The 26,957-nt window shown below is 44.2% G+C and overlaps 1 protein-coding gene across 10 annotated transcripts in view; it reads right to left on the bottom strand.

The window, feature by feature from the left end:
- wscd1b (WSC domain containing 1b) overlaps positions 1–23,234 on the bottom strand; it is a 29,108-nt gene extending 5,874 nt beyond the window's left edge. For 4 of the 10 annotated variants that reach the window (XM_055046482.1, XM_055046486.1, XM_055046488.1 and 1 more), the window contains exons 1-9: positions 22,921–23,225; positions 20,748–21,344; positions 9,957–10,071; positions 8,554–8,738; positions 5,867–5,988; positions 4,506–4,695; positions 3,838–4,002; positions 3,549–3,749; positions 19–2,331 (exon numbers count right to left, since the gene is read on the bottom strand). In XM_055046482.1, coding sequence (XP_054902457.1) covers positions 1,979–2,331; positions 3,549–3,749; positions 3,838–4,002; positions 4,506–4,695; positions 5,867–5,988; positions 8,554–8,738; positions 9,957–10,071; positions 20,748–21,138 — 1,722 coding nt within the window. In that variant the 5' untranslated portion in view covers positions 21,139–21,344; positions 22,921–23,225 and the 3' untranslated portion in view covers positions 19–1,978. The other 6 variants (XM_055046484.1, XM_055046485.1, XM_055046483.1 and 3 more) reach the window with 6 other exon arrangements.
- Positions 23,235–26,957: the final 3,723 nt, after the last annotated feature.

Here is a 26,957-nt window from a genome sequence, read left to right as displayed (position 1 = left end):
CTCAGAATATTTACTTACCAAAACGCAGAAGCATCGTTTGACATGCAAAATCCACCTTTAGAGAAAATGATGGAGGAAGTAGAAATCAGGTGCTGTGGATCCAGTTCTTTTGGAACTGATGATCAGGAGATTTAGCAGCTTTCAGACAGAAAGGTTAGAAATATCCTGTCCATGAGAGAAGCTGAAAAACTAGTTCCTGCATTTGCTACTTCAAAGCCAGACTACCGTAATTCTTTTCCAGGACGTCCGTAATGTGCAGCTTAAAACCTTTGGCCGATCCGAAATAATAAAACAAATAACGAAAAAGAGAGATAGTACTTCTCACATTTCAGCTCCCAGTTTTCACCCATAAGGGAGACTTGGGTTTAAAACTTTCCTTTTTGATCCAGCTGGCTCAAGTTATCCTGAGCTATTTCTGTGGTCATGCTGCTATAGGCTTATGCTTCTGGAGGACAAATGGAGAACTTCTCCTGTAAACATTTTCCTACTGCTCTCCAATCCTGCAGTTTGCTGTTATTCCACCTTTATGCTCTCTGATGGTACATTTAAGGTGGTTGTCCTGGTGCAAGGTGAAGCTCCACTACAATCTCAAGTCTTCTGCAGCCTCGAGCAGGTTTTCTTCCGGGATTGTCTGATGTTCAGCTCCGTCCATCTTAAGGTTCGGTGAGCCTCGGCTAACAGTTTGGAAGGACACAGCCTGGTCAATTTCAGATTGGTCTTCAGTTTCAGCTGCCCACCACTTCTGATGCCAACTTCCAGCAGGATAATGGACCATGTCACACAGGATAAATCTTCTCCCATCTGCTTTCATTGAGTTCAAGGTACTCCAGCAGCCTCAACCAATCGGATCTCATCCAACAGAGCACTTTTGGGATGTGGTGGAACGTCTTTGGTGTGTGGCCGACAGATGTTCTTCATATTCACTGTAACATTGTAAGTTCCCATTCTGAACAATGGAGGATTTTTAATCTCCTAGTGGTGCTTTTGGCTCTGCTCTGTGGTTGTATTCATTATGTGTCATTATGTGGCGAGTAAATAAAACTACAGCCAGAAATGCAACTTGTCATCCCGGAGCGACTTTTCAAATGTTTCAGCTCGTTTTAATAATTCATTTTCCTGACAGCGCGCAGTTTGCAGGCTGAATGGAGTCAGTTTGCAACTGTTAAGCTCTATATTTGTTGGCTCCCTCATCAGCCCGAATATGCCAAAAGCATTTTGCAGAAATTTGGATTTGCTTAGTCCCTTCATGCCTTTGATTTAACTATATTTTATTTTTTGGAGGCACACCTCTTCCGTTGCAGTACCTCACAGCCAGCAGGTGGCACTGTCATCCCACGCTATATTCCACAATAGCAGAGCATTCCAGTCAACACTGCCGTTTTCTTTTTGTGCTTAAATTTTATTTTGTGTTCTCTTCCTACCATCAGCCTCAACATCAGAGGTGGCAGCTGCAAATGAAGCGCCGACTTCCCTTGTCGCGTCGTTCGATTAAAATACGCCAGTGGACACAGTCGCTCTCGCTTCAGATCTTTAATGACATCAAATCTCCATAGAAATTCACAGTTTGCGATCGGCCGACTTCAAAGAGTCCGTACAGTCACACGCGACACTTCTGAGCCCTTTTCCTCTGTCAGGAAATTCAGTCTTTCTCCTCTGTGTGTTTGTACATCTGGATATGTTGGCCAACGCGGGGATGTGGGCTGAATCTGCATGAGCACATCCAGTCTGGCAGTGGGGAACTCTCCTGACCCTGACCCTTCTTCAGGTCAACAGTTCATGTCGAGTCTTCTCTCGAGTGAAAATCTCCGTTGGGATTTCTGTCGTGTTTTTTTTTTTTTGCTTGTTTTGTGACCCGGCTTGTCACAGAGTCACTCGGTCCACTTTCATCAGCCGATCCAGTCCTGTTTCCTGGAACGAGCTGCAAACCTCCGTCCTCTCAGACCAAGAGTGACGCAGTTATTCCAGAGTCTACCCACCATCATCTGGGGAGGTACTCCTGTGGAAGACCACTGAAGTTCCTGCTCTGAAGCGCCTGGTCAACCGTGAGAATGAAGGAGTCGATCATGCGCCTCATGTCAGGAGTGAACGGGTCAAAGGAGGGGCTCTGGGCTCCGGGACGCTTGAAGTGGCCGTCCTGGTTGCTCTGCGCGCACAGCAGCCTCTCCTCGGTAATGGAGACGTTTAGGAAAGCAGCGACCAGCCGCAGCTGGGGGAGCAGGGCTCTCTGCAGTTCCTCGTAGTGCACCACCAGGAGGCGCTGTCCAAACTTCAGCCAGCTCAGAGCGTGGGAGGCCCACCAGGGGGCGTAGCTGGAGACAAACTCTGGCCACTCTGCAGATGGAAGCAGGGAGGATAGATGGTTATTTCCTGGTAATTACTAGATTATATTTTAATGTGCCTTCATCAAAAAGATCTTCTCACATTAATGTTTAAAGACAAAGAGCTCAAAGTCTGGTGATTAGCAGAGGAAGAATTATCCTGGAGAGTGGGCAGAACTGAGTGGGTGGGTGAGTTTCAGTTTGTTTGAGGAGGCAGGAAGGAAGCAGAACACAAGCTGCTAATGCACAAAAATGCATTAATACATCAATAGCAGTCATGCTATTAAATCATCACTCCTCCTGATATCAATTTTTACTCTTTTTTTTGGGACTAAACGGTCTATAAAGATTCAGTCTAGCAGGCGGAGAATAATATGAATGTCGCACACACACACGCATACACACAAGTCATTTTGGAGGGATCAGTAAATCTAAGTCTTGTTTTTGGTCTGTGGGAGGAACTTGGAGAACATGCAGACACAGAACCTTCTTCAGGCCGTACCCCGCCTCAAACGCAATGACTGCTGAAGAGAAGAACCAGACGGATGAATGGATGAGGTGGATACTGCTGAGTCCTGTATCATTCTAATTGTTAGGCATCCTGATGCGTTCGGTTTGTGACTCTTTAGGCAACTCTGGTCAAGAAATCTATTAAAAAAGGTTCAAAACATTCTCTAGCTACAGAAGACTGTTGTGAGATTTCAAAGCGTAAACTCCAAGCACTAAGCGGACTAGAATGAGTTGTTCAGGGCTTGGTTCATAAGTTCATTTTAAAACCTGCTGATAAAAGTCCTTGAAGCATATGTTGTTTATTGTTCTATAGTTTAAGACAGACAGGAGAAAGAGAAATGGGCGAAGTCTCAAACTCATCAGTTTGGCTTTAACCGTTTTATCAGACAAATTTTGATCCGTGTTCAGTGGTTCTGAATGTCTGTGCACTTCTGAAATGTTGCTGAGGAGGACTTTTTGTTTCACACGATGAAGAAACCTCCTGTTTGAACTCTGTGAGAAGGAAAACTCCTTGACCTGCTGAGGAAAGAACCCTTGAGAGAAGATGTTTGCGTGCGACTGTGAAATCATTTCCACCGAATGACCTATTTCACCAAGATTGCGTGTGTGTGTGTGTGTATGAGTGTGTGACAGCTTGCCTCACTGTAAATAAAGGGAATGTGAGACAATAGAATCCTTCAGCAGAACCGTAAAGCACTCGACCTTGAGGAGCACCGTTACCTTTGCTGTCCCACTGCGCCTCGGTGGCGTGGCCCAGATGTCCGGCGCACTTGCGGTTGAATTCAGCTATTAGAGAGCGGTAAGGGTTTCGAATCAGCAAGATGGCAGAATCGAACATCTCGATTTCTTTCTGGCCACTTTCGTGCGTCTTCACGCAGACGCTGCGGCCGCTCTTCCAGTAATCCTTCTCCCCTTTGAAGCCTGGGACCGGAGGAGAAAATCCATCAGTTAAAATGTGGCTGAGGAACATTTCAGCTGCTCCGTTTCCCTCAGCCTCGCTCTTCCCTACCTCTGTTGTAGAGGGTGCCGTCGAAATAGAAGCTGCCGGTGTAATAGCCGGTCACAAGCTCAATCAGGTGTCGGACCCAGGTGTTGCCCGCGCCCGGAAAACTGGAGAGCGCCACCAGGGAGGAGGATCTCTGAGGCAGAAACATTCTCTCTTTGCACCTGGAGTCTGCAAGAAAACGTTATTTTCTTTTATTCGGCGAACTGTCAGGTGTGTTCCCGGCAGATGAACGTCATCGAGGAAGCTGAGAGCCCAAAATGGAGTCATTTCCAGGACAACTTAGACACAAAAGCTGGTGTGACACTAACTGCAGCGTGACTGCGAGAGCTCTGAAATGGATCCGAGTTGAGATTTCAGGAAATATGGAGAGGGAAAAGGGGCTTTCAAGTGTAATTTCCTACTCCGTCATTCACTAAGTGGCGTTCCCCAGAGAAACCAACACAGGGTTCAGACACAGTGTCACGGTATGGACTGCTTTTATCACAGGCTATTCTCCTCAGATAAAACAGAGGGTTGAGCTTTCGCTGAGCTCCGTGATTAGCAAAAAGCCCTGACGACGCAGACGGCTGGGGACAGAAAACATTCGGCTAATTATTACTCTGCAGGAACGTTTCAGCTTCTTCCTCTGCTCGCCTCCAGCCGCCCGACATGCGTGCAAGAGAGATTCTCACCGAGGACGGGAGTGTGATACACCTGGTAGTGGCCGCTCTCTGGCGGGGCCGTGGACCCGGATGTCGCCGTGCGGTTCGGGGCGCCGCTGTCGGCGCACCGCTGCTTGTCCGACTGCTGGTTGGTGTTGAAGAGAGACGACGTCCACGTGCAGAAACAGTGGGGTCGCTTCAACACAGCCAGGGGAAGCTCCTGAAAACATTCACAATTACAAATGACTTGTCAAATTTTTTAAGCTTGATGTCTGTTTGCTTTTTTCCCCCCACATTCTGTCATGTTACAGGCTTTTCTTATAATTTTGTGAGAGTGGACAAAGAATAAACAAGCATTTTAACATTTTTACATTGAAAGTTTGAAAAGCAAGGCTTGGATTTGAACTGAACCTGTCTGGAGGACCAGAGAAGCGAATCATAATCGATCAATAAATAGATGTGTAATTTATTGTCCTCAATCTGGTCACTCTGGAGGAGCAGCAGAGATCCACAGCGGAGGTCAGATGCTGAATTGTTTCGTCAAAAAATTCTTTGTGTGGCACATCACCTCAACTACTCCATCGTCACAGTGAAACATGGTGGCAGAATGAAGCTTTTGTTCAGTAGGGATGCTGGCAGCTGATTGGAGGACAGAGAGAGCTCAACACGGAATAGCAGACATGAGGCTTAGCTAGCAGCAGGGTCAGATTTATTCATTGGAATGGCCTAGTCAAAGTCACAGCTAAATCCAAAAGAACGTCTTTGGCAGCATTTGGACGCTGATATTCTCCATCTAATCAGATCGTGAGCAACGCTGCAGGGAATGATGTTTACAGCTGGTTGAGACCTAAACAGATATTTGGTCTGCAAGTAAAAAGTGAGAAACTACTTATATAAGGCAATGAATTCTCAACGCTTGTTCTCTGACTCCTTCTGTTCCAGTCGGTCTCATCTCCAATCCGCCCTTCATTTTTCCTTGTGACGTTTTCTCGCCCTTCCAGCTCCAGACGGTGAGAACTTCCAGTGCCGGCGCTCGGAGATGCTGCGGGGATCTGCTTCCCGCTCCGGTTATGCATGCCTGCACTCACACTACGCGACGAGAATTAATCACGTTGCTGTCAACAGCATGCTGCTTTTCTTCCCTTAACCCCCGCCCTCCCTTTTTTTTTCCCTCAGTTTTTCAGCAGAGCTGCAGCCGCTAAGCCTTTAGAGCAGATCTCAGAGAATTCTCATTAAAAGCACATTAAAGCTTTAATATTCAGCAGAATTCAAAGAGCCGTGTTCTCCCACATGTGATCCGGCAGCCCTCTGAGCCGGCCTCCTCTGCTCCACTGCTGGGTGCGCTAAATTAATCATCAAGCCTATCCCTCTTTCCGAGCCGGGGAGCCAACCTTGTCGGTGCACGTCTCGACGCAGGACTGAGTGGTGAGGTTGGGCTGAACGGAGTGGATGGGGAAGGCGCCGACGGTGCCGTTCGTCAGCTTGAAGCAGCCGCGGTGGTGAACGTTTCTGACTGGAGGGAAGCAGAAACACACGACAAGGAGGGGGAAGGAGGAATAAATAGCTGTGTGTACAAGTTGCTGAATGACAACAAGCTGAAATAGAAATTTTTATTCACAGGGTAATTTGTTTTTGGGTTGGGGTTTTTTTCGCTATGACGAGATTCCATGAGCAGACTTTCAGAAACAAGAAGTGGAGACTCTAATCTGTCGGCTGAATCTCTGCAGACTGTGTAACACATTCACAGCTCGGCTGCTGATCTCCGGAGAGAATGAAGCTTCCGATCGGGAATGCTAACGCTGTTTATGATTATGATTATTTACAGCAGTTGCCCTTGCCCGGGTCAGGAAGGAAGTGCATGTATTTATATTGCAAGATTAAATCATTAGGCATGAAGTAGCACACACCTCAAAGACTCTTCCCTATTTTGTTTCAATAAACCAACACAAGCCTTCATGTTTTCACCACAATTCTATCTGCATTTTGATAAAAGATTTATATTGGATGTTTTATTCTATGTCCTTTATGCTTTTTTCATACGTGAAAAGGATACAGTACCAAACAATTATGAAGAGGAAGAAAAACTACACACTCTTTAAAATGTTAAAGAAAGGCTCGATATTGATGTTTTCAGCCTTCACAGAAGAAAACCTGTTCCACGAAAATGAAAAATAAATAAATAAATCATGCACCATTCTGGTGTAAACAAAAAATGGCAGAGATGCTCCTGAGCAAATCGTCTCTACCATGAAAAATGGTGGCAGCAGCATCATGCTGTGGTGAACAGGCTAGCTCCTCAAAGATGGTGGCAGGATGGATGCTCTGCAGAAATAAAAAAACAAAAGAAAAAACAAAATCTTGCGAATTTTTTAGTTTTATTTGGTCTGGTTTCTAGTTCAAATATAGTTGGATAAAGAGAATGTCGGTTCAAAAACTTGAACCTCTGACTATTTCTGATCTTGTCCTCAGGTTGCGCCACACACACACACAGATGTCTCACTTTCAGGTTGTCGGCGTTTCTTGAACGTCGCCGTGAAACAGCAGTCTGCATTTACAATGACTGCGCTTGCAAACGTGGCTCAGAAAGAGACGGCAGCAGCTTGATGCTTTCTGCATTTGTAGCCGCAGCTGAGATGACAGCTCCCAGACGGCCGTCTCACTAATACGGAGAGCTTTCTGGAGCGTGGCTCTCCCAGGTGTGCATCAGACACATATAATGACGGTCAGAGCACTGATGGAGGGTCCTGTCACCCATCCGCCGTGGTAAAAAATAAAAAAAATGCAGGCATTTTCAGCCTCAGCGTAGGCTGGGATGTTAAGAGAAACTGATTCAAAATGTATACGTTTTCAAAGATTATGATTTTGAGCTGCAGAAGGCAGGTATGTTTTGAGCGTCCCGGCTCTTCTGCACTTGGCTCATGCAGACAGCTTTTGACCGTCCTTATCGGCTCACAGTAGCTGGAATCATCACTTGTTTTTTAAGATATTTCCCTTTTGTTACATTTCCTGCCTTCAAACTGTGGCTGACGTTATAAAATTGCTAATTATAAATAGGTACATTTACTTATGCAGATGACGGCATATAGTGAGTTAAGCCTCCACACTCTAAGACTTTTTAACACGTGTTTAAATGCCAGGTCAGATTATCGGTCTTTATGCTTGGCTGCCTGTGCAACAGTGACATAACTCAGGGAAATTAAATCAGATTTAATCCCGACAAACAAAATCATCATGACGTCAAAACCCTGTATCATGGTGCCAGCTCTGCATCAAAAACACACACATTAAAAAAAACACACACACACAGATCAATTTCTTGGCCCCACTGGTAAAGATGTCAGAAAGCCGTAAAATAAAGTCCTCCTTTACTGCAGCAGCAGCATAATGTCACACCGAGAAATAAAAACAAACATCCAACAATTAATGTAGGTACATTTACTTAGTGATGAAAAATGTAACATGTTGCTTAAAAGAATACATAACAGCATCACTGGTGGTGTGACAACTGGTAAATTTAAATGTTTAAAAGTTTAGTTCCAGGATCTACTCATCTATTTTAGCATCTTCTACTAGGACTGGAACTGTCTGCTCAGGCCCACTATGGAGCATGGTGGAGAACCTGTGATACTGTGGGTTTGATGCTCCTTCAAATGCAAGAACTGCTGAAGAACTGGAAATTGGTAATCACGGAGTAGAACAACAGAAAAAAATATGGCCAAATCAGAAAAGGTTTGCAGATTCAGTTCTGGTTTGTGTGAATTATGGGCTCAGGAGGAAATCATTTCTCAAACATGCATGAAAAATATATATTTTAAACTAAGCCATTTGAAATATGAGGATTGCAGTATGTAAATAAGACTCAATAGACATAAATAAAGCAATAAAACCAAATTTTGTCCTGTGCATGTCTGAGGAATTTCTAGCCAACAGAATTTCTCAGACCAGATGTGCTACGTTTGTTTTCATGTCAGCAGCTTGCATCCCTTCCAATAGCTTCAGAATGGAGCTGGTCCTGTCATTGCTCCTCTCAACCATCTTAAGAGCAGAGCGCTGTGCTCCCTGAGGGGAGCTGACTCACATTTTCTGTGACCTGGCAGCTGCTCCTCCACCTTGTAAATGGAGAGTCGGCCCACGCCGCCACAGGGAGACCCCCTCTCGCCCCGGCACACCAAACTGCAGTCCTCCTCCGGAGCCTGCGGGCTGCTGATCCGGTTCCCACAGTGACATTCAGCACCGTATTCCAGGCCTGCAAACTGGTATCCACTAACCACACACACAGACATGGAAGCACAGTTATTTCCCTAGCCGAAGGCATTTCAGAATCTCAGACTTTTCCCCTCAGGCTAAGTCATCCCGCAGGAGAACATTAGGTAAGATTTCACACTTATCATTTAATTCAGACGTCCCTGTGATAAATATATCATGTCCCCTGAGATGGTCATCTGTGTTTCTGCTCATGTTCTCGTCTGACTGCGTAATGTCCTCTTCTGCATGAGCTGCAGTCACCTCTGATCTGCGGCCCGTGACTCATCCTCCTTGGTCTACTTGGTCTACTTTTGTCCTTCCTCTTTGTGAAAGCACAGCCCTCATGAAAACTGACCTTTTCATCTGCTTTCTTTAAAGCTTCCTCATAAATTGCCTTGCCATTTTTCTTTTTACTTTAGTTCATCTCTCTAATTGGCCCGCTCAGGTACAGACAGCCTGACCGCTCCCTTCGCGAACTCCGGGTTGGTTGGCCAGGAACGTGACCACCGATTTTAAGGGAGTTTTGACACCTGATAATCGGGTAAGACTGATTACATTTGTTCAGCTGGTGCAGTTTACAACCAGGGCCTCAGAAATAACCTGCTCGCCTCCTCACATGTGGTGGCGCTGCACCCAGAGCCACTGAAGTAAACGACACAAAACCCTCTGAAGAAGACACCGAGCGCAGCTTCCTTTTTCAAATGCAAACAAAAATGGCGGCGGCTGTTAGCGGCTCTTGTGTCTTTGGTCAAATGTCATAAGCCACTTCTCCCAAAAGCGCCAGACTCTTGTTTTTGTTTTGGTTGTATTTACCCAGAATGCCCTGCTCTATAGTCCGCTTTCCTGCTTTTTGCTGTGATTTAGAAAAATAATGCTAATTCAGAAAGGTCATTCCTCGACTTTACCCTTGAAGGTGGCTCCAGGTTTGTTAGGTCATGAGGCGCCAAGCGCGCTAAACCCTTTTTCCCGCGGCTCATTTTCAAAGTAGCATAGCTTCAGAAAATCCACTTCTCAAGACCAATATGTTCTCTCTAACCGCAGCGTTCGGCTCATCAGGCTTCCCACAGTAACAGACCGAGCCACCGGCCCAACATCCCGAACCCCTCTCGTTTTTTTCTTTATTTTAATTCCCCCAGACACCTGGCTGGAGACACAGGGGCCATTCATGGTGGAGACAGGGATCTTAAAGCTTTCCTCACACAACGGGCCCTCTGTGGGCCCCTTCACAGGGATTACCTTTCCGAGCAGGTGTCCTGACACAGGGAGCTGGTCATTTTGCGCAAGTCATAAAGCATGGTTCCGCCCAGGGCTCGATCGCTGGCGTTATGCAGGAAGCAGCCCATGTAGGTTCCTGCGTGGGTCAAAAATAAAAGCAAACAAAGCTCAGTCAGTCTATTATAATCAGAAGGAATATACTCTGACTATAAGTCAGAGTATATTGTTTTTTTTGTTCTTGTTTTTTTTACTTCATTTTTATCTGGTTCTCTGCACATCCTCACAACTAAAGCCTGAATTCAACATGCGATGGAATCTAATAGCCGCTATGAAGTACAGAAATGCTCCTGCAACAACTGGCAGAGCTGAACTGAGTTGAGTTGAAATAAGCTAAAGTAATTTGTAGATTTGTTCCCAGATGTTCTGGTTCTCAAACCATAAAATGACCGCAGAGCTGACCCGTGAATCCAAATGACGGTTGATGACACAAGCAATTATTTCAGCTCAGTTACATGAAAAGTGTAAAATGTTAATACAGAAATTATCAGCACTGTAAACACAGGATAAAATGATTAGAAATGCATTCAAAACTTTTCTATATATAATTCAATTATAATCCATCATATTTACTTTAATTTAAAAAAATTACTTTCAAATCCAAGTGTGTTCAAAGACTCGGTGGATGTTGATGCTGTGGAAAGAAGGATCTCCACTAGCAGTCAGTCTTACAACGAATCTGAAGACACCTCTGACTCTTGCAGAGGCCACAAAGATGTCATGACAGCTTTGTGACTGCCATGACATGCTAAGAGCAGAGATGATATTTCACAGGAGCACATCCTGCATGACATCATCAGTTGTAGCTAGAGACCCATTTGTTTTTGCTGCTCCTCTTTGTATCGCTCTCTTCTTCCTTTGCTTTGCTCACATTCAAGATATGGTGATTTTTTTTTTCCTGCTCCAATTGGTCCACCATCTCTCTCTGTAGCCTCTGGTAACTGTGAAGTCAACCGGAGTCAGCATTCAGTTCATGTTTATGTCTTTTCATTTGAGGGTAATCTTATTCCATTTAACGGAAGACGGATGAGAACCTGAGAAGACTTAATGGTGAAAACGAGTGAGACTTCACCTTTTCATTTCTTTTTTCCAGCTGTGTTGGAAAGTGGTTTAACTCTCAATGCTTTGACTGCTCAGCAATGCCCCCTGCTGATCAAAAGCCAAAGGCAGCAGGTTGCTCAATAAATGGGTTAGTGGTACTCTCTTGCTGCATGTGTTGCTTAGCGAGGAGCTGAAATAACACACACACACCTGAGGATTTCAGTGTATTTTAAGCGTGTGTGTGACTGAAGGGAGACATGGACTGAAGGAGCATTGATTAGGAAGCATCTCTCCTCTGCTTTCACTCATTACAGGATTTATCTTTAGATCAAATGTGCTGTACCATGAGCTCAAAACCTTTACTTAAATGATGTGTATGTTTTTTTCCACTAGCTTGCTAAAATAAGGCAACGTCGCTTTAAAGTTAAACATATTTTCATGAGCAATCATGTACATGATGGCTTCTGTGCATTTTCAGGGCTGTTGCTGGAAACTAATAATGCAGAAGTTTAGAAACACGGAAAATTGTTTAGTTTGCTCATTACTGAGACTCTACTAGAGCAAACTGACACAGAGCCAGTGCAATTTAACAAGCTTAATATGGGCATGCTGAGTAAATAGAACCTAAATATAATGTGTGTAAACCCAGATGAACCAGTACTGAGTTTCTATTTGAAGCAATAATAGTTACATTATTTCTCATTTTAAAATGATCTCTTTGCTCTTGTTCAGAGCTTCAGCTCAAGTCTTCCACCACCAATGTAATATTCACTGTTACCTTGATGCACATCAGAATCTTCCAGAATGTTTTCAGAGAGAGCGGTATCCTGGACTTGATCCATTGGCAACCCAATCATTCAAGGATGGATGGCTGTGTTGGAGTTCATCCATGTTTGTCTCTGTGCGCCACCCATATCCATTAACCATGTTTATGTGTGACTGCCGCCAGTCATTCGTTAACAAACTGAACCTGATTAAGCTGCCCTTTAGCTAAACTCGCGCTGCAATCTTTGCCTCCCTTGGTTGCATCCATAAGGTGACTGTAACTGTATCTCTTCCATACATGTATGACTTGTAACATTAGATCATTTTTGGCATTAAAGCCTGTTTTTACATTACCAAATCTCATCATTTCTCAGGGTAAGAACACTCAGGGGTTCTGGTCGGGTCCTCAAACTGGTTAAATTACATTTTTCCTCCACCAGCCACAGTGGCTGGGAGAGAAATATTTTTACCAGCCACTGATTGTTTCTTTTGATTACAAACCCCACCTGTACAAGCAAATTACATAAAATATACTATTTACTCTTAACTCTTTGAAAACCGATTTACTGACAATAAGTTTACCTTACAAATATGCCGACTAATTTAACATAATAAAGCAGGAACACCTTAACAGAGGTGTAAAGCAATGAGTTCATTTGAAGTAATGACTAACAGCATATTTAACTACACAGCCCTAAAATTATTGCAGCCATTTTTTTGTTGAACATTTAGGCTACATTCTCCCAGATAGTATCAAGATGTGTCTAGTAATTTATTAAACATTTTTAAATGGTTTCAATTGCTGTTTTCTAACTATTTGTTATCCCTTACTTATTACGTTTTCTATAGACATTCACAATTCTTATTTTTACTCAAAACATCTTAGAAGGTGTTCAATATTAATTACAAGGCCGTCATTATTTCCGTGTTGTCCCAGTGTTTCTGCCTGCTAGCTTAGCGTTAGCTTTCCCCACTCACCCACACCTGCCCTCCTGCCACTTCGTGAACATTTTCACTCCTTCTCTGCTCCAGCGGTCAAACATTGTGTGGTAAACTTATCAGTTAGTTTGACTATTTTTTTCCGAATTGACTTATGCGCTTTTTTTAGCTTTTGTTATTGTAGTTTTTGTTTGCTCGGACTCCGGTTAGCAGCAGCCGTTAGCTGAAATAACGCCATTTATAACCTTAGAGGAGAGGGGCGGGCCAAGGAGAACTGAGAATTTCATTGGATAAGCCCACTGTCCGTCAATAACATCAACCAATGGCCTGTCGCGGTCGATAAAAATTGTATATCATGTACTTTTTTTAAAAATTATGACAGCATAGGGCCGCCCCATGTACTGTATATGCTGGTCTACATCCCAGACTGTCAGCCCTCCTCTGGGCAGAAGTTCAAACTGGAACTTTTTTTGTCAACCCGCCACAGTAGCGCTACTTCATACTTTTACCCGCATTTGGCCAGTGGCGGCTGCTAATTCCACCCCTGGTTACATCAGCTGCAGCACGTGATGTAAGCAGATAAAAAAAGGATAAAAGAGATAAGAGGAAAACACAGACTGGCTGGATGAGGAGCCTTGTTGCCACATCACATGAGCACAGCATGTGACTATGGCTCTGGTCTCTGCTCTTGCTGAAGGCGGAGTTTCAGAAAGAGCAGTAGCTTCTTAAAGAGAGGCCCAATTTCAAGGCGTCTTGATATACAGCTCTGGAAGAAATGAAGAGCCCACGGCACTGAACCCCAGCAAATATTGATTTTTGAATTCTTCCTGAGTTAAAAACATTAGTATTGTTGTTTCTAAATGAACATTAACTTGTTTTTTCTTTGCTTTATTTTAGGTCTGGAAGGATTGCTCCTATTTTTTATTTTGACCATTTCTCAGTTCCTGTAAATAAATACTAAATGTTTGCTTGGAATTTCATTGACATGTCGGTTGTTCACAGCATAAAAGAACAATGTTCATTTTACTCAAACATAAACATTTAAAAAGTAAAATAAGAAAAACTGATAACTTTCAGTGGTTTGTTATTTTGTTTGCCAGAGTTACACATACATTTTTGTACCAACTGAAGGCAACAGAGTTTGTTGACTGCGCTATAAAATGTTTCAATCCTAGACCCCTGAGTTAAGAGTCGAGCCCCTATGTCTGACACACACCCTGAAATACACAGTTAGCTGCACTGCAGAGCTGCGAGGCCGAAGCAGCCTTTGTGTTTCCACTCAATCATAATAACTGCCCAGCATGTACTGTCAGCCCCAATACTGGCATTATCTGTGTCTTGTATGACTGACAAGAGGTAATCATCCTCCCAGTATTCCAGTTATTCTTAATTCTAATTATTTCGACGCTGCACACTTTTCCTGGCTGCCCATGCGGAAAGAAAGAAGCAACAAATAATGTTCTTTGTCAGGCTAATACGATGCGCTGACAAGATTAAGGCAACGTATAAAACGTCGCCTGAATTTGGTCTTTGATGTTATCTTTGCTGCATCATCCGCCACTTGCCTGACACATAAAAGCACTCTTTGGAAAAAAGAAAAATCAGCTCCTGTCACCAGAGCAGCATATGCATTGCTTTTGTCTTCAGACTTCAATTACATTTTTCCCCTAGGACTACAACTGGTATATTTTTAAGTTCTGTGCTAAAAGTTATTTCACAAACCTGATATTCTGAAGGGATTTGTATTGAGTTTCTGTTGCGTAGAGTGCATGGAGACATACCCTCCAGGTGAGTTCTTTGCTTTAAATTACAATTTCTGGATGTAGCTTGCAGAGAACAACAGCTTGCAGGTTTCAGTGGAACTGAGACTTCCTGATGACGTTTTCTTCCAGTACAGACCAGAATGTCACTGAATGCTTGAAGGTGGATTTAAAGGGCAAAATTTGATAAAAATTGTCTTTTTTCAACTTTGTATCATGTTATAATGTTATTCTCTCAAAGCAACATACTTGGATCTTCGCCTTGATTCTGTCATGAATGACTGAGAAATCCTTTAATCGTCTGTGGCAACCATTCAGCTGTGGAAAACACCTGGATGGACCAAGCACTGCCTTCGACTCCCCCACTCAACTCCTTCAGACTGGCCAGAAGCAATTAGCAAACACTTGCTACTTCTCAGTTGCTACGTTGTTAAAGGGTAAATAGAGAAGCGATGTTATGATGACTTCCTGAAGGCGGAGATTCAGAAAGAGACAAAGGCCCAATTTCAAGGCGTTAAATTACAAAATCAAATTTCTTTTAAGTCACATTTGATATATACAGCATTTTTATAACAACTGAACGCAACACAGTTGGCTGATAGTGCTGTGAAATGTCACTATATGCCAGGAAAATGCATAACAGCGCTCCTTTAGAACGCGGTGGAAATGCACTACATGCAGCAGGGTTTGCAGACAAGATGGGAGGAAGCTATGGGCCGTGAAATCTCTGGCTGTCAACCGTCGGCGCATCGAATAAGTGATTCAATCAGGGCCCGACATTCTTTAAAGCCCATCCTGCCGGGGGGCTGCTGGAGCAAAGCTGAATCACTGGCCGCCTGCGGGCCCTGGAGAGTACCAGTGGAGACCGTCAGGAAGCGCTGTGTGACGACATTAAACGGAAGGAGCTACCAGAATCAGTGTTTTGAGGCATTGCCCAAGGTGAGACCCCCCCTCCTCTCCCCGTCAGCCGCCCAGAAGGGAAGGCTAGTTCTTTAATCAAAGTGAGGGAGAAGCCCCACGTGTAGCGGGCTCAGGGCTAATGAAAGGAAGCAGCCTGAATTTATGGACATGACAGAAATGACTGCATGGAGGACTGACATTGCTCGGCCTTTTTGAACACTCAGACAGATGGCTATGCTGAGTCGGCCCCTGCAGGACTGGATGGAGGGAGCTAATGATGGGAGGACAGAGGAAAAAGACACATGCCTCTGCCAACTGTGAGAGGTCATCAAATCGAATGAGACAGGAGCCGATTGTTAAGTAGCTGCTATGTCACCCAAGAACTAAACAATTTGAGGTAGCTTTGCTAAGATGCGATCATACTGATGCACGTGTACGCTTAGCTGCATTAAAACTCGTAGCCGTTATATGTTTATTTTTATTTTATTTGCATTTTATTTTTAGAAAATGCCATTTTGAAAACGAATGTTTTACTGCTTCTAAAAATCATGCATGATCAACATAATTTGACTTCTTTGAAAAAGGAATTACAGAAAAAAGAAAAACTTTAATGAGACTTACAATTAAAGCTGCACAGAAATTGTTTGAAGACGACAAGGTGAATGCTTTGGAGAGGTCCAGTCAAAGCCCGGACCTCAAACACAGAGAGAATTTGCCGCAGGACCTGAAAAGAACTGTTCTAAGCTGATCCCCATAAAACCTCGGCCACAGTTCTCTCCCAAAAGAGACTTTTAATCTCAATATGTTGAAAAGATAGAAAACTTTCTCATCATTCCATCTAGTAGGTATGATGAACAGGAGTAAGTAAAACAGGCAGTGTTTGGCTAGTACTTTTAGGTTAAATGTCATTGTCATGGAGTCAAATCAAGCTTTTGGACAACTTGGTCCAACTGGATTTTTGTTTTAAAGCGCCTGAAAAATCTATGCAGCTCAAACATTTGGGCTTTTGTCCAGAGTCCCAAGATGTGAGATTTGGAAAACAAGATTTGTGGATGAGGGCTGTTAAGTGACAGCTAAGGCTTGGCTGGGTGCCTCATAAACCTCCTGGTTTTGCATCTAATTATCTCTGAGAATTATGAGCACTACGTGAGGAAAAGCTTAATTACACAACTTTGATGCTGCAACACAAACACAAACGTAACACTGGAAGTCATTCTTGTCATTTTGTGTTTTAGATCGAGCGAGTCGTCCTTAACGTCAAATATTAGCTGTCAAAGCCCAAAGCTACATATCTTAACATTTAACAAACTGGGAGGAGGTTTTCGTTTTTGCTTGTGGTTTTGCCTGATTGGCATTTGAAACACTGAGAACTAATGGAAAATCTGCAGTGTTCACATAGCAATGCCTCCATTTTACCTAGACTGTACATAAGATTTTTAATCACTACATTTTCAGACACTTTTTGACTTCAAGATTAAATATTTGGGGAAAAAAAAGTTTTCTCAGAAACATTTTAATCTATTTTGAATAATTAATATTGTCCCGTTTGATGACTGGGATCAACTGGAATATATGTATGATAGAATTATTTTTTTTCGTAAACTGCCTCTGAGGCAACACTTTTGCGACTTGGCGCTATACAAATAAACTGAACTGAATTAAATTGTTCAAGCGCTCAGACTGTTTTAGTCTCCTTCAAAACAACCCAAAAAATAATAATAATCATCATTTCGCAAAACTACAGTATGTTGCTATTTCGCGTCGAACAGAAAAGGGTCTGCAAGCCTCAGGGCAGAGCTCACTTGGTAGAGACAAGTTACAATTTAATCTGCAGCATGTGGGAGACGGTCTGCAGTTTTTAAGTTTATGTCGGTTTGCAAATGACTTGTGAATCGGTTTCTCGTGATCTACCCTGGCGGATTCAAATGCAGCGGGACAGATTTATGAACCGCTGCTCACACCTGCTCATAAGAGTTGTCCCAAACAATCTTATCTCACGTATTCACCTCACTGCGTGTCCTTACAGCATGTCCCACAGCCTTTTAGGGAGCCGTAGGTGAGATTGTGCTAACATTGTGTACAAGGTTTAATCATGAAGATGAGCAAAGCCAGCTTCCATTTGTTAGGTGATCTGGAATTGCGCCGCTCGTCATGGCAGTATGTTGCAGCAGTTGCCATGTTGCCCGCTTTGGTGGAGACATTGCTTGTCGCTGTATGAAAAGAAACGTGGAAGTAAAGCAAAGGCTGTAATGGCAGAAAGTAAAAATTGACTTCTATCATGAGTGGAAAGAAGTGACAAAAATATCCCGTAGAGTAGCTTTACATGTTGAACAGCAAAGCATAAACACTACTTCATGTGTTTAATATAAGCTATAATATATCATCAATTATTAGCTGAGATTGTGGACTTATGAAGCTACACAGCAGCTACACTATCTGCAGCATGATGAATAGGCAACTTTACCCTCTTTTAATTAAGCTAGCCAAAGAAAATCAGACCCTCAATATAAAACAAGAGCAGAGCTGCACCATTTTCATCCATTAAGCACAAATAACCTGACAAAGAGGGAGATGCTCCTGCCAAACAACACATAGAGCAGCTTTGTTCTTCGCCAGCAATGAAGGCGAGGTCCAATTATTTAATCTGCTAAATTTTCTAAAGAATGAAAGGAGCTGATTGGGGAAAAGAAACGGTTCTTCCCTATTTAAGGCTAACAGTACTAAGCTTTATTCTGTTAGCTCTGAGAACGTAGCAAACGATCAAAGCGGGTACAGTGAACATAACAGATATATATGCAAAACGTTGTTTATTTTGATCAGAGACTGTTGAAACTGCAGGTAACCGAGGAGGATTGATGTCATTTCATCGTATAAAATGGATGTGAGTGCATGTGCCGTATTGAGAAAGGGCACACAAAAGTTATGCTAACAAACAACACCTCGACTGTCAGGTTTGCTGACTCACTGATCCACAGTTCATGTGCATGAACTGTACTTGCTGTGTTTCATTCTCACTGAGGCTTCCAGACGTTGTCCGGCATGTGAAGGTCCGTTGTTTCTGAAACCTTACAGGGCCGCTGGCATCACAGACCGTCATTATCTCCTCCTCTGCTCACCAGAGGCGTGCGATACTGCAGATATTGATTGCTTGCAAGTTTTATGGGATGTATTTGTTGCTGCCTCTTAGCGAGGACTCCCTTGAAAAGAAATGGGTGTTTATGCTGGTAAAATAAACGTTAAATAACAAAATAAAATTTGTCTGACACCAGCTGTAAAGTGGGCCAGTATCGTCGATACCAATACCAATACCAATACTTTTTATTATTGAAGTTTGATCAGAATTCTAACCTTCAGGTGGTTTTCCCTTTGAATTGTTTAATTAAAACCCAGGACAGAATTTGAACAAAATTGCTAGATGTCTTAAAAAAAAAAAATACTTTGATTACATATCAGCGAGATAAACAATAGAAAATCATAATCAGTTAGTGTGTTTTGCATTTTTTCCGTAATAAACCAAATCAAAACATCTTGTAGAAATATTAGAGAAACTGCAATACAATTATAAAATATATTTCCAAAGGGAATCTGAAACTTAAGCATCAATTTCACCACACTAATATTGATTTGATTCTGGTACCGACTCGGGATCGATATTATCGACATTTTGTATCGACTCACCCACATCTACTGTTGTCTATGCTTTCAAAACCGGGCCTGTGCCAGACAGCCGCTCTTGAAACTGATACAACTCCCGCCTGCGACATTTTTCCATCAGTATTAACTCGCTGAGCGATCGAGCAATCACATTCGGTTTCCGTTTTAAGAAAGGATTAAGTGCGCCTCTTTGAAAGAACGAGACAGAAAGGCAATGTTGAACAAAATGGTACAAGCAGTGATAAGCACTGTAATGGGTTGGAGGAAATCTGAAAGAGCATGCCAAAATATTCTAAGTCTACTTAGCAAAGAGCACATGCTTGGATTCTATTGCTTTAATCCATTTTTTTTTTTTTTTTCTGTGTACTGCTTTGGCTCGCCGAGGCTTTTCCTCCTCTGGTTCTGAGAGGGCCGTTGAGCTCTTTCTGTCGTCTACGAGATCTGGGGCAGCACACGTAAAATGTCACATGAATCTATAATGAGGCTCTTCTGACTGTTCTGGGGTCACGCTCATCTCTTTCATACATGTTGAATGAAATCTGCTGCGAGTGCTCTGTGAGCATTGTACTGAGTATAATTCCTCGGCTCCTGGCTATCTGAGATAAGAAGGTACATTACCGAATATATAAAACACTTGTTTGTGTCCCTTCAGTCGTACATAATTCACCGGCGGAAACACCGACCCGGATCGTCGGCCTTCTGCAGCTGCGTGCCAGGCAGCAGACGTGCTGCGCTTTCTGTCTGTGTGATTTTAAACGGAAAAACAAAAACAAAAAGAAAGAAAGAAACGCGCTTGACTTGACTCACACAAAAGGTACTGAAAGCCACACAGACAACGGGGCAGGATTTAAGAACAGAGGAGGATCAGAAAATAACTGAATTGGCAAAATATATTTACATTCTGATCTAGAACTGACCAGATTAGTTTTTTTTTTTCTTCATTCACTTTCCTCTGCATTCGTGTGAAGCTGGTCAGTCAGTTAAGCGCTTTGGAGACAGTATGTTATTTCCCCCCCCCCCCCGTTGAACGCTTGATGTCTGCTTCTGTTGCAAAATTGGGTCAGCTCTTCACTCATTTTGCTCTAAACACATAGTGTGTAGAGAGGGGCGGGGTCTCATTCATGCCTTCAAGAGACGGGAATGCGCCTGAGAAATGAACCGGTGACCAGAATGAGACGAAACGAAACCGTTCTCTAAGTGTCTCAAATTGCCCGTGGCTTCAAGTTTGCATGTGTGTGCGCGTGTGTAAGTAGTTGTTTGTCATGTGGGTCTCTGTGTTGTCCTATCAATCAATCAATCAATCAAATTTTATTTGTATAGCACATTTCAGCAGCAAGGCATTTCAAAGTGCTTTACTTCATAAACACAAAAACACAAAGTCATGCAACATAGAATAAACAATATATTGTTACATATTACGTTTTAAAAACATTTCTAAACAGGTCTGTTTTTAGTTGAGATTTAAAGGAAGTCAGGGTTTCTGCTGTTTTACAGTTTCCTGGAAGTTTGTTCCAAATTTTTGGTGCATAGATGCTGAAAGCTGCTTCTCCTCTCTTGGTTCTGGTTCTGGGGATGCAGAGCAGAACCAGAACCAGAAGACAGAAGACAGTGACATTTAATCACACACCAGAAAAAAATACGTAAAGGACAGTTTTTATACGGAGACGTGTCGTTTTCAGGCATAACTCCCTCTTACCTTTGTGTCTGCTGCTCCTGTGCTGAGACACTTTCTGTTCCGGACTCTCTGGCAGCAGACTGTGGAACCAGCGGCGGTGCAAGTGTTGGATCCCCAGGCCGCGGGAGCCGGGCCAGCTTCGCGAGGCCTTGACTCCCCCGCCGGACACGGCCTGAACGGCGGCCCATCTGGAGCGCGCCCTCATGCCCACGCCGGCCGTCCCGAGGGCGGCGGGAGGCGCGACGAGAGACAGCAGGGGCGGAAGGCTGGGGGCGTTAGGCTGAGCCGCCCGGATGGTGGAGCGCTGCAGGAGGAGGATGCTGCCTGCCATCAGGTAGGCGATGCCCAGGCAGAGCAGCAGCATCTGCGCTCTCTTCAAGAGGCAGTGCAGCTTGCCGAGGGGCACCGCCATACCGGCTCAGTTCACTGCCTCCCACTTCAGTTAAAGGCCATTGAATGGTTGACCGAGAAGATCTGGAGGAGGACTCCAAAATTTTGCAGAGCGTTGGCGCTTGTGTGTCTATGTTGGTCCATGTTGTTGCCAACAGAGGCAGCAGCAGTGGGAGAATGGATGTGTTGAAATAACAAAAAGGTGTGATTTATGAATCCAGAAAGATCCTGAAAATGATGGGGAGAAAGACACAAATTAGGCTGACAGACTGAAAATGGGGAAAACACAAGTGAAGGATGACATTCTGAACATTTCAGGTGATGCGACTATCTCTTCAGTGAGGCACGTAAGAGCAGGAAGTCAATGTTATGATAGAAGCACAAAGCTTAGCAAGTAGAGGGATTTGCAGCAGCCAAACTGCGATGATTCGACTGCTGGGTTTCCAAAGCTGCAGCTCTTTCTGGGGTTTCTTGTCTGCACTGGTCAGCATCACGGCAGATTCACATGAACATGAAATACTCCTAAAATATATTTTTTAATATAAACATTTATGGCATGTTTGAGACTATAGAATTGGTTTAAAATGGTAGGGCTCCACTTCGGTCTCGGAGCACATCGACATAAACAAGCAAGCGACTCTTTCCAAAAGGTCGCGCGACATCCTAAATGGAGTCGATGCAGCTGGACTGAGGGCAGGAACGGTCATCTACTGTCATCTACTGTCATCTATGCAGGTAACGGTAGTTCTAACAGAACCTCGGCTCAGTTTCAGCGAAGCGTCCCTTCAAAGGATGCTACAAATATTGGTACCCGACACCACAGTGCACCGTCAGGGGTCACAGAGCTACGCCTGACCCCGGTATATCAGTGTTGTCGACACATTTGCCAACATCCAGATGATTTAGATTTCTCCATTTGTTCTTGAAACAGAAAAGAAGAAGAAGAAAATGAAATCAATCTGTGCTGCATGACTATTCGGCTTCAAATATGCGTTTCTGCAGTGAGAGATGTCACTTTCCTACCCTGGCTGCAAGAATATATGCGTGATGTTCCCCGCAACAACAAAAATAAAAAATAAAAAAAACACAACATCAGGACCCCTGCAGTGATGAAAGCTGCGGGCATTACGGACGCTTATGAGAGGGGGGGGGATTATCATAGCAGCGCGCAGATCAACTCTCATCCTGACAGCGATAAATATAAATGCGATGAGCGACACACACACACACACACAAAGAAAAAAAAACCCACACACACATGGAGACGCGGCGCCGAGGCTGGATCAGAACCGGTGCATCCTAACGCTGTGAGGAGGGGAGCGGTGAGGTGACGCCCCCCCGCTGGTTGGGCTGGTGGCCGTCACACGTCGTCATGTCCTTCACATCCACTTTTCCTAAACCGGGGTCTCCCAACTCCCAGAGAGGGGGGAGGAGGAGGAGGAGGCGGCACAGGGAGGTGCGGCGGTGCGCCCCAGAATAACAGCCCCTATCAGAAGCAACAGTTTGCACGACGATCGAGTCCGGATGTCCAAGTTGTGCTCAACTCTTGTTTGTATTCGCTGATAAAAACGGGCCCAACTCATGCAGGAAAAAATAAATAAATGAACAAATAAATTTAAAAAAATGAGAGAGAGAATTAGATTAAGGTTTGATGGCACATGGCGCAGGAGGACAGACGGATCAGTCGAGGGAGTGAGAGCACGCATCAGTCGTTGAAGAAGCCAAGGTCTTCCATCTTAAGCCTCTCTCTCTCTCTCTCTCTCTCTCTCTCTCTTTCTCCCTCCACCATTAAGGCTCTGCTTACCTTCCGATCGCTCCACCGCTTTGTTGTCCGGCATGTGAAGGTCCGCCGGGCTGTTTAGTATTTCCCACAGCTGCTGTTATGTAAGGTCTCCATCTCTCTCTCTCTCTCTCTCTCTCTCTCTCTCTCTCTCTCTCTCTCTCTCTCACGCACATAAACACACAGGGACTCTGAGAGCGGACGAGCCAGCGCTGCTCTCTGTCACCCTGAAAAGGCTGCCGCGGCAGGCAGAATGCGAGGGGGAGAGAGAGAGAGAAAGAGAGAGAGAGAGAGAGAGAGAGAGTGTGTGTGTGTGTGTGTGTGTGTGTGTGTGTGTGTGTGTGTGTGTGTGTGTGTGTGTGTGTGTGTGTGTGTGTTTGCCGTGGAGGAGGAGGAACAGGAGGGGTGGGTGAGGGAGGGAGGTTGGAGCTCAGGCTCATTTACATTGGTGATGTAAACGCGTCGCAGCTCCTCCACCGTGCAGACAGGAGAACCGAGTCCTGCAGCCTGCAACCTGCTGAGCCTCCTTATTCCTGCAAATAAAGTTTTTTTGTTGTTGTTGTTGTTTGTTTGTTTTGTTGGTCGCCTGATTTATGGTCTATGATCACATATGGTCGTCTTCACTAAATTGCGCTTCATACATTTATTATTATTATTATTATTATTATTATTATTATTATTATTATTATTACTATGCGTGACGTCCGGGTTGCGTTGGAAGCGCGTTTCAGCACCAAGAACAGCGCCAACATGACAGGACTCCTTACCGGGACACGCACAGGCGTCTGCGCCACGCTGATGAAGAACAGAGATGTTCCACCGAGTCACCGGGAACCTGCTTTCATTTGGTGCACTGCACCTTTAAGGATCATTGGCGCCGCTGGAACTTTTCGCATTTGTGTCGCATGTGCAGAGGAGCAAACACGTGGCTATGATGAGTTGGAAAAATGTGCGCGACGCAGGTTTTTCAGCTTTTGACTGGTCCATCAAGCCCGAGTCAAATGATGGTTGAGCTGCGGGTGCAGCTTCTATGAGAGAGCACACTCAACAGCACATAATGCAAAGTGGAGGGCAGTGGAAGAAGAGTGGGGTCAGGTAGCCATCTCTGTAGCCTGTAGAGATAACTGCAGAGATACTGTAGCACATAGCTACAGAGATAGCCTATGGCTGCAGAGGTAGCTCAGAAAGAGGCATGAGAGAAGAGAGGCTGACTGCAAATAGATGGGTTAGGGTTAGGGTTGTTTGCCCCGTTGGTCAACGCTGTGGAGCTGCAACCTTTTCTAACGCGACCTCTTTGCACGAACAGCTGCAAGAGGAGCTTATCTGCCAGAGTTCATTGTAATAGGATGAAGCAAAAAATCCCCAACAGTTTGCCTAGTTCTTTTTTTTTTCTTCTTCTTCCCCCTATTATATTTTCCTCATGCGTCTCTCCTCTCTACCCCATGCAGGCTTCTCCAGAGGACAGGGCCATCTGTCCCCTGGGTGGGAATCAATTTAACCCCATTCAGCCCTTGAGATCGGCCGGCGCTCAGACCCTTTTTGCTCAGACAGGAGGCCTGAACTGTCAGTCTGCAGTCTAGACAATAGAGCTCCAGCCTTCTCTGTTTCTCTCTCTGTTTCTCTCTCTCTCAGCCTTTCCGTGCCAGCTCACAGACATTGATCACCTCTGACAAGACAGAAACACTTGCTGTTGCCTGTCTGCAGCGCAGCCACCTCACCGACTCCTCCGCCCTGTCTTCCTTCTCCTCTGCTCTGCCTCCAGAAACGGTGAGTTGTCCTTTGAAGAGGAAGCTCAGTGGACTTGGAGAGCCACGCTGTGTTCATTTCAAGCCGAGCGTGTGCAGATTTTTGCAAAACAACAGAAATCTATTTGTTGTTGTTGTTGTGTTGCGTCACGCTGCAACTTAAAGCTTCACAGGTCTTTTTCTTTAAATTTTTTTAGGCAATATACAAAAAACAAAGAGATGGACAAGTGTGAAGTGAAAGGAAGATTTTTTTTTTGTTTTGTTTTGTTTTTATAAGTAAAAACCCCCCAAAAGTGTGGAGTGCACACTCAGCCTCGTTATGGTTCACGCTGATTTTCAAACCTGAGAGATTCGCACACGTCAGCAAAAAACAAAACAAATCTTAGTCATAACAGTCAAACAGACTGAGTTCACTCATCAACATTCACACTGCAGACAGAAAATCTCAAATAACCTGAGTTGATGGCCGACTGGGGAACAAATGTCACGTTCATGTTTCCACCAGTTTTGCACATCTAAAGACGGACAGACGCCCGTCTTTGCTAAATACCTCCAAGTCCATCAGACAGAATAGCAGGCATCAGTTTGAACATCAGCTTTCAACATTCTCAATTTTGCTCAGCCTTGGACTTTGACTGGGCCATTCTGACGCATGAACAAGGCGAGATTTGTTTTGCCACAACCAGAACAGTCCACTGTCTTTGGAGTTAAATATGATAAACTTTTTTACTTTTACAGCAGATGAATATGAAGCTACTTTTTCGGTTTCATAAATGACACCAGCATCACAAAAGGTTTCATAATGATCAGAGTTTATGTGTCTTGGTTGGGCATTATGCAGCTGCTTGTTTCGCTTCTCCTTACTTTACCCAGGTGTACATTTAAAGAGCCATAATCCTCACTTAGACCGAGAAGTTATCGTTTCCTCCTTTTTTATGCTAACGTTTCGATTTGTCTCCATTTCTCCATCTTCTCTTAATGAGACATTATAGATCCATAACAGATTCCGCTTATTGCTCTAGTATTTCTCCATAACCTGCGGAAATATTATGTATGAGCTTTGCTCTGTTTTTCTTTTGATATTTTCTATTACTGTAGGATTTCCGTGCTAAAGCTCTGCAAAATGTGTGCAACCCACCCTGCTGCTGCTGACAGATAGTGTTTAGGGAGAAAACGCAATCCTCAGCTGAAAACTCAAGACACACACACACCACACACACACACACACACACACACACACACACACACACACACACGCATCTGAAATCAATTTGCTTTTGAAAAACGTACATTCTCTCCCTTTTTCCAAAGCTATAATAAACCTTAGACATAAGGTCAGTGCTTTGCAAATGCATTCACATCCTTTGAACCTTTTTTTTTTTTACTTTACAATCAAAAACTTCAATGTGTTTTATAGAGCCTTTATGTGACCAACACAAAGCAGTGCTCAGGCGTGAAGCGGAACCGAAATACGGAAATAAAAGGAAAAGAAAATTAAACATGAGTTTTTTTCACCAGTTTTTTTTCTTTTTTTACACAAAAAGGAAACAATTATGTGCAGGATGCTGTCCAGACGTTCAGTTTTATTATTTTTTTTACGCCTTTGAAAACAATGCACTTTTCCCCTTTGGCTTCAGAGCTATGCACGTCTGTGTGCATGAAACCCCAATGAAATACGTCAGGGTTTCTGTAACGTCATGTGAAAATGAATACAAGAGTGAACGCATTTTCAGCGATCAGAGGTGATGGAACACCAAAAAGAAGTCTCACCTCTATGAAAACAACTGCCTGTTAGTGAGCAACGTTTCCAGCGACGGCCTCATCTCAATCTGAGGCTCCCGTCACCGAAGACTCCCCATGACACACGTCCTCACCGAAACACGGTCCTGTACTCACTGGGATCTCTGCTGTCGTTGCCCCGGGCTGCAGTGCCACCGCTGCTTCTCTTTTCCTCGGCTCTGCTGTCACATGAGTGCACCGTTTGTTGGCGCTGGCGGCGTGAAACTCGCCTCCCCTGGACTCACTCTGCCTCTGCTGACAGATTCCTTTTCTTCCCGTTTCTTCTTTTGGAGAGAGTTCCCATTGAAACTCCTCCTCTGGCTTTGTGCTGACACACGGCTGAACTCGGAGTCTCTCCCGGCTCCGTTCCGAGCTGCAGCCGCTGTGGTGGTACGTCTCTCTCCCGGTCGGGCTCTGACCCACCTTTCCTGCGTGATCTTCCAGGCTCCGAGTGCAGCCTGAACTCTCATTTCTCACTTGCTTTGGAGCTCTTCATACGGTATTCATAGCCTCCGCTCTGTCGCCAGTCGTACAATG

Source organism: Poeciliopsis prolifica, unplaced genomic scaffold (genome assembly GCF_027474105.1).
Source record: "Poeciliopsis prolifica strain line A6 unplaced genomic scaffold, Auburn_PproV2 SCAFFOLD024, whole genome shotgun sequence".
NCBI classification, from domain to species: Eukaryota; Metazoa; Chordata; class Actinopteri; order Cyprinodontiformes; family Poeciliidae; genus Poeciliopsis; species Poeciliopsis prolifica.
The sequence above is the reverse complement of the archived record's forward strand: the minus strand, read 5'-3'. Positions and strand labels throughout refer to the sequence as shown.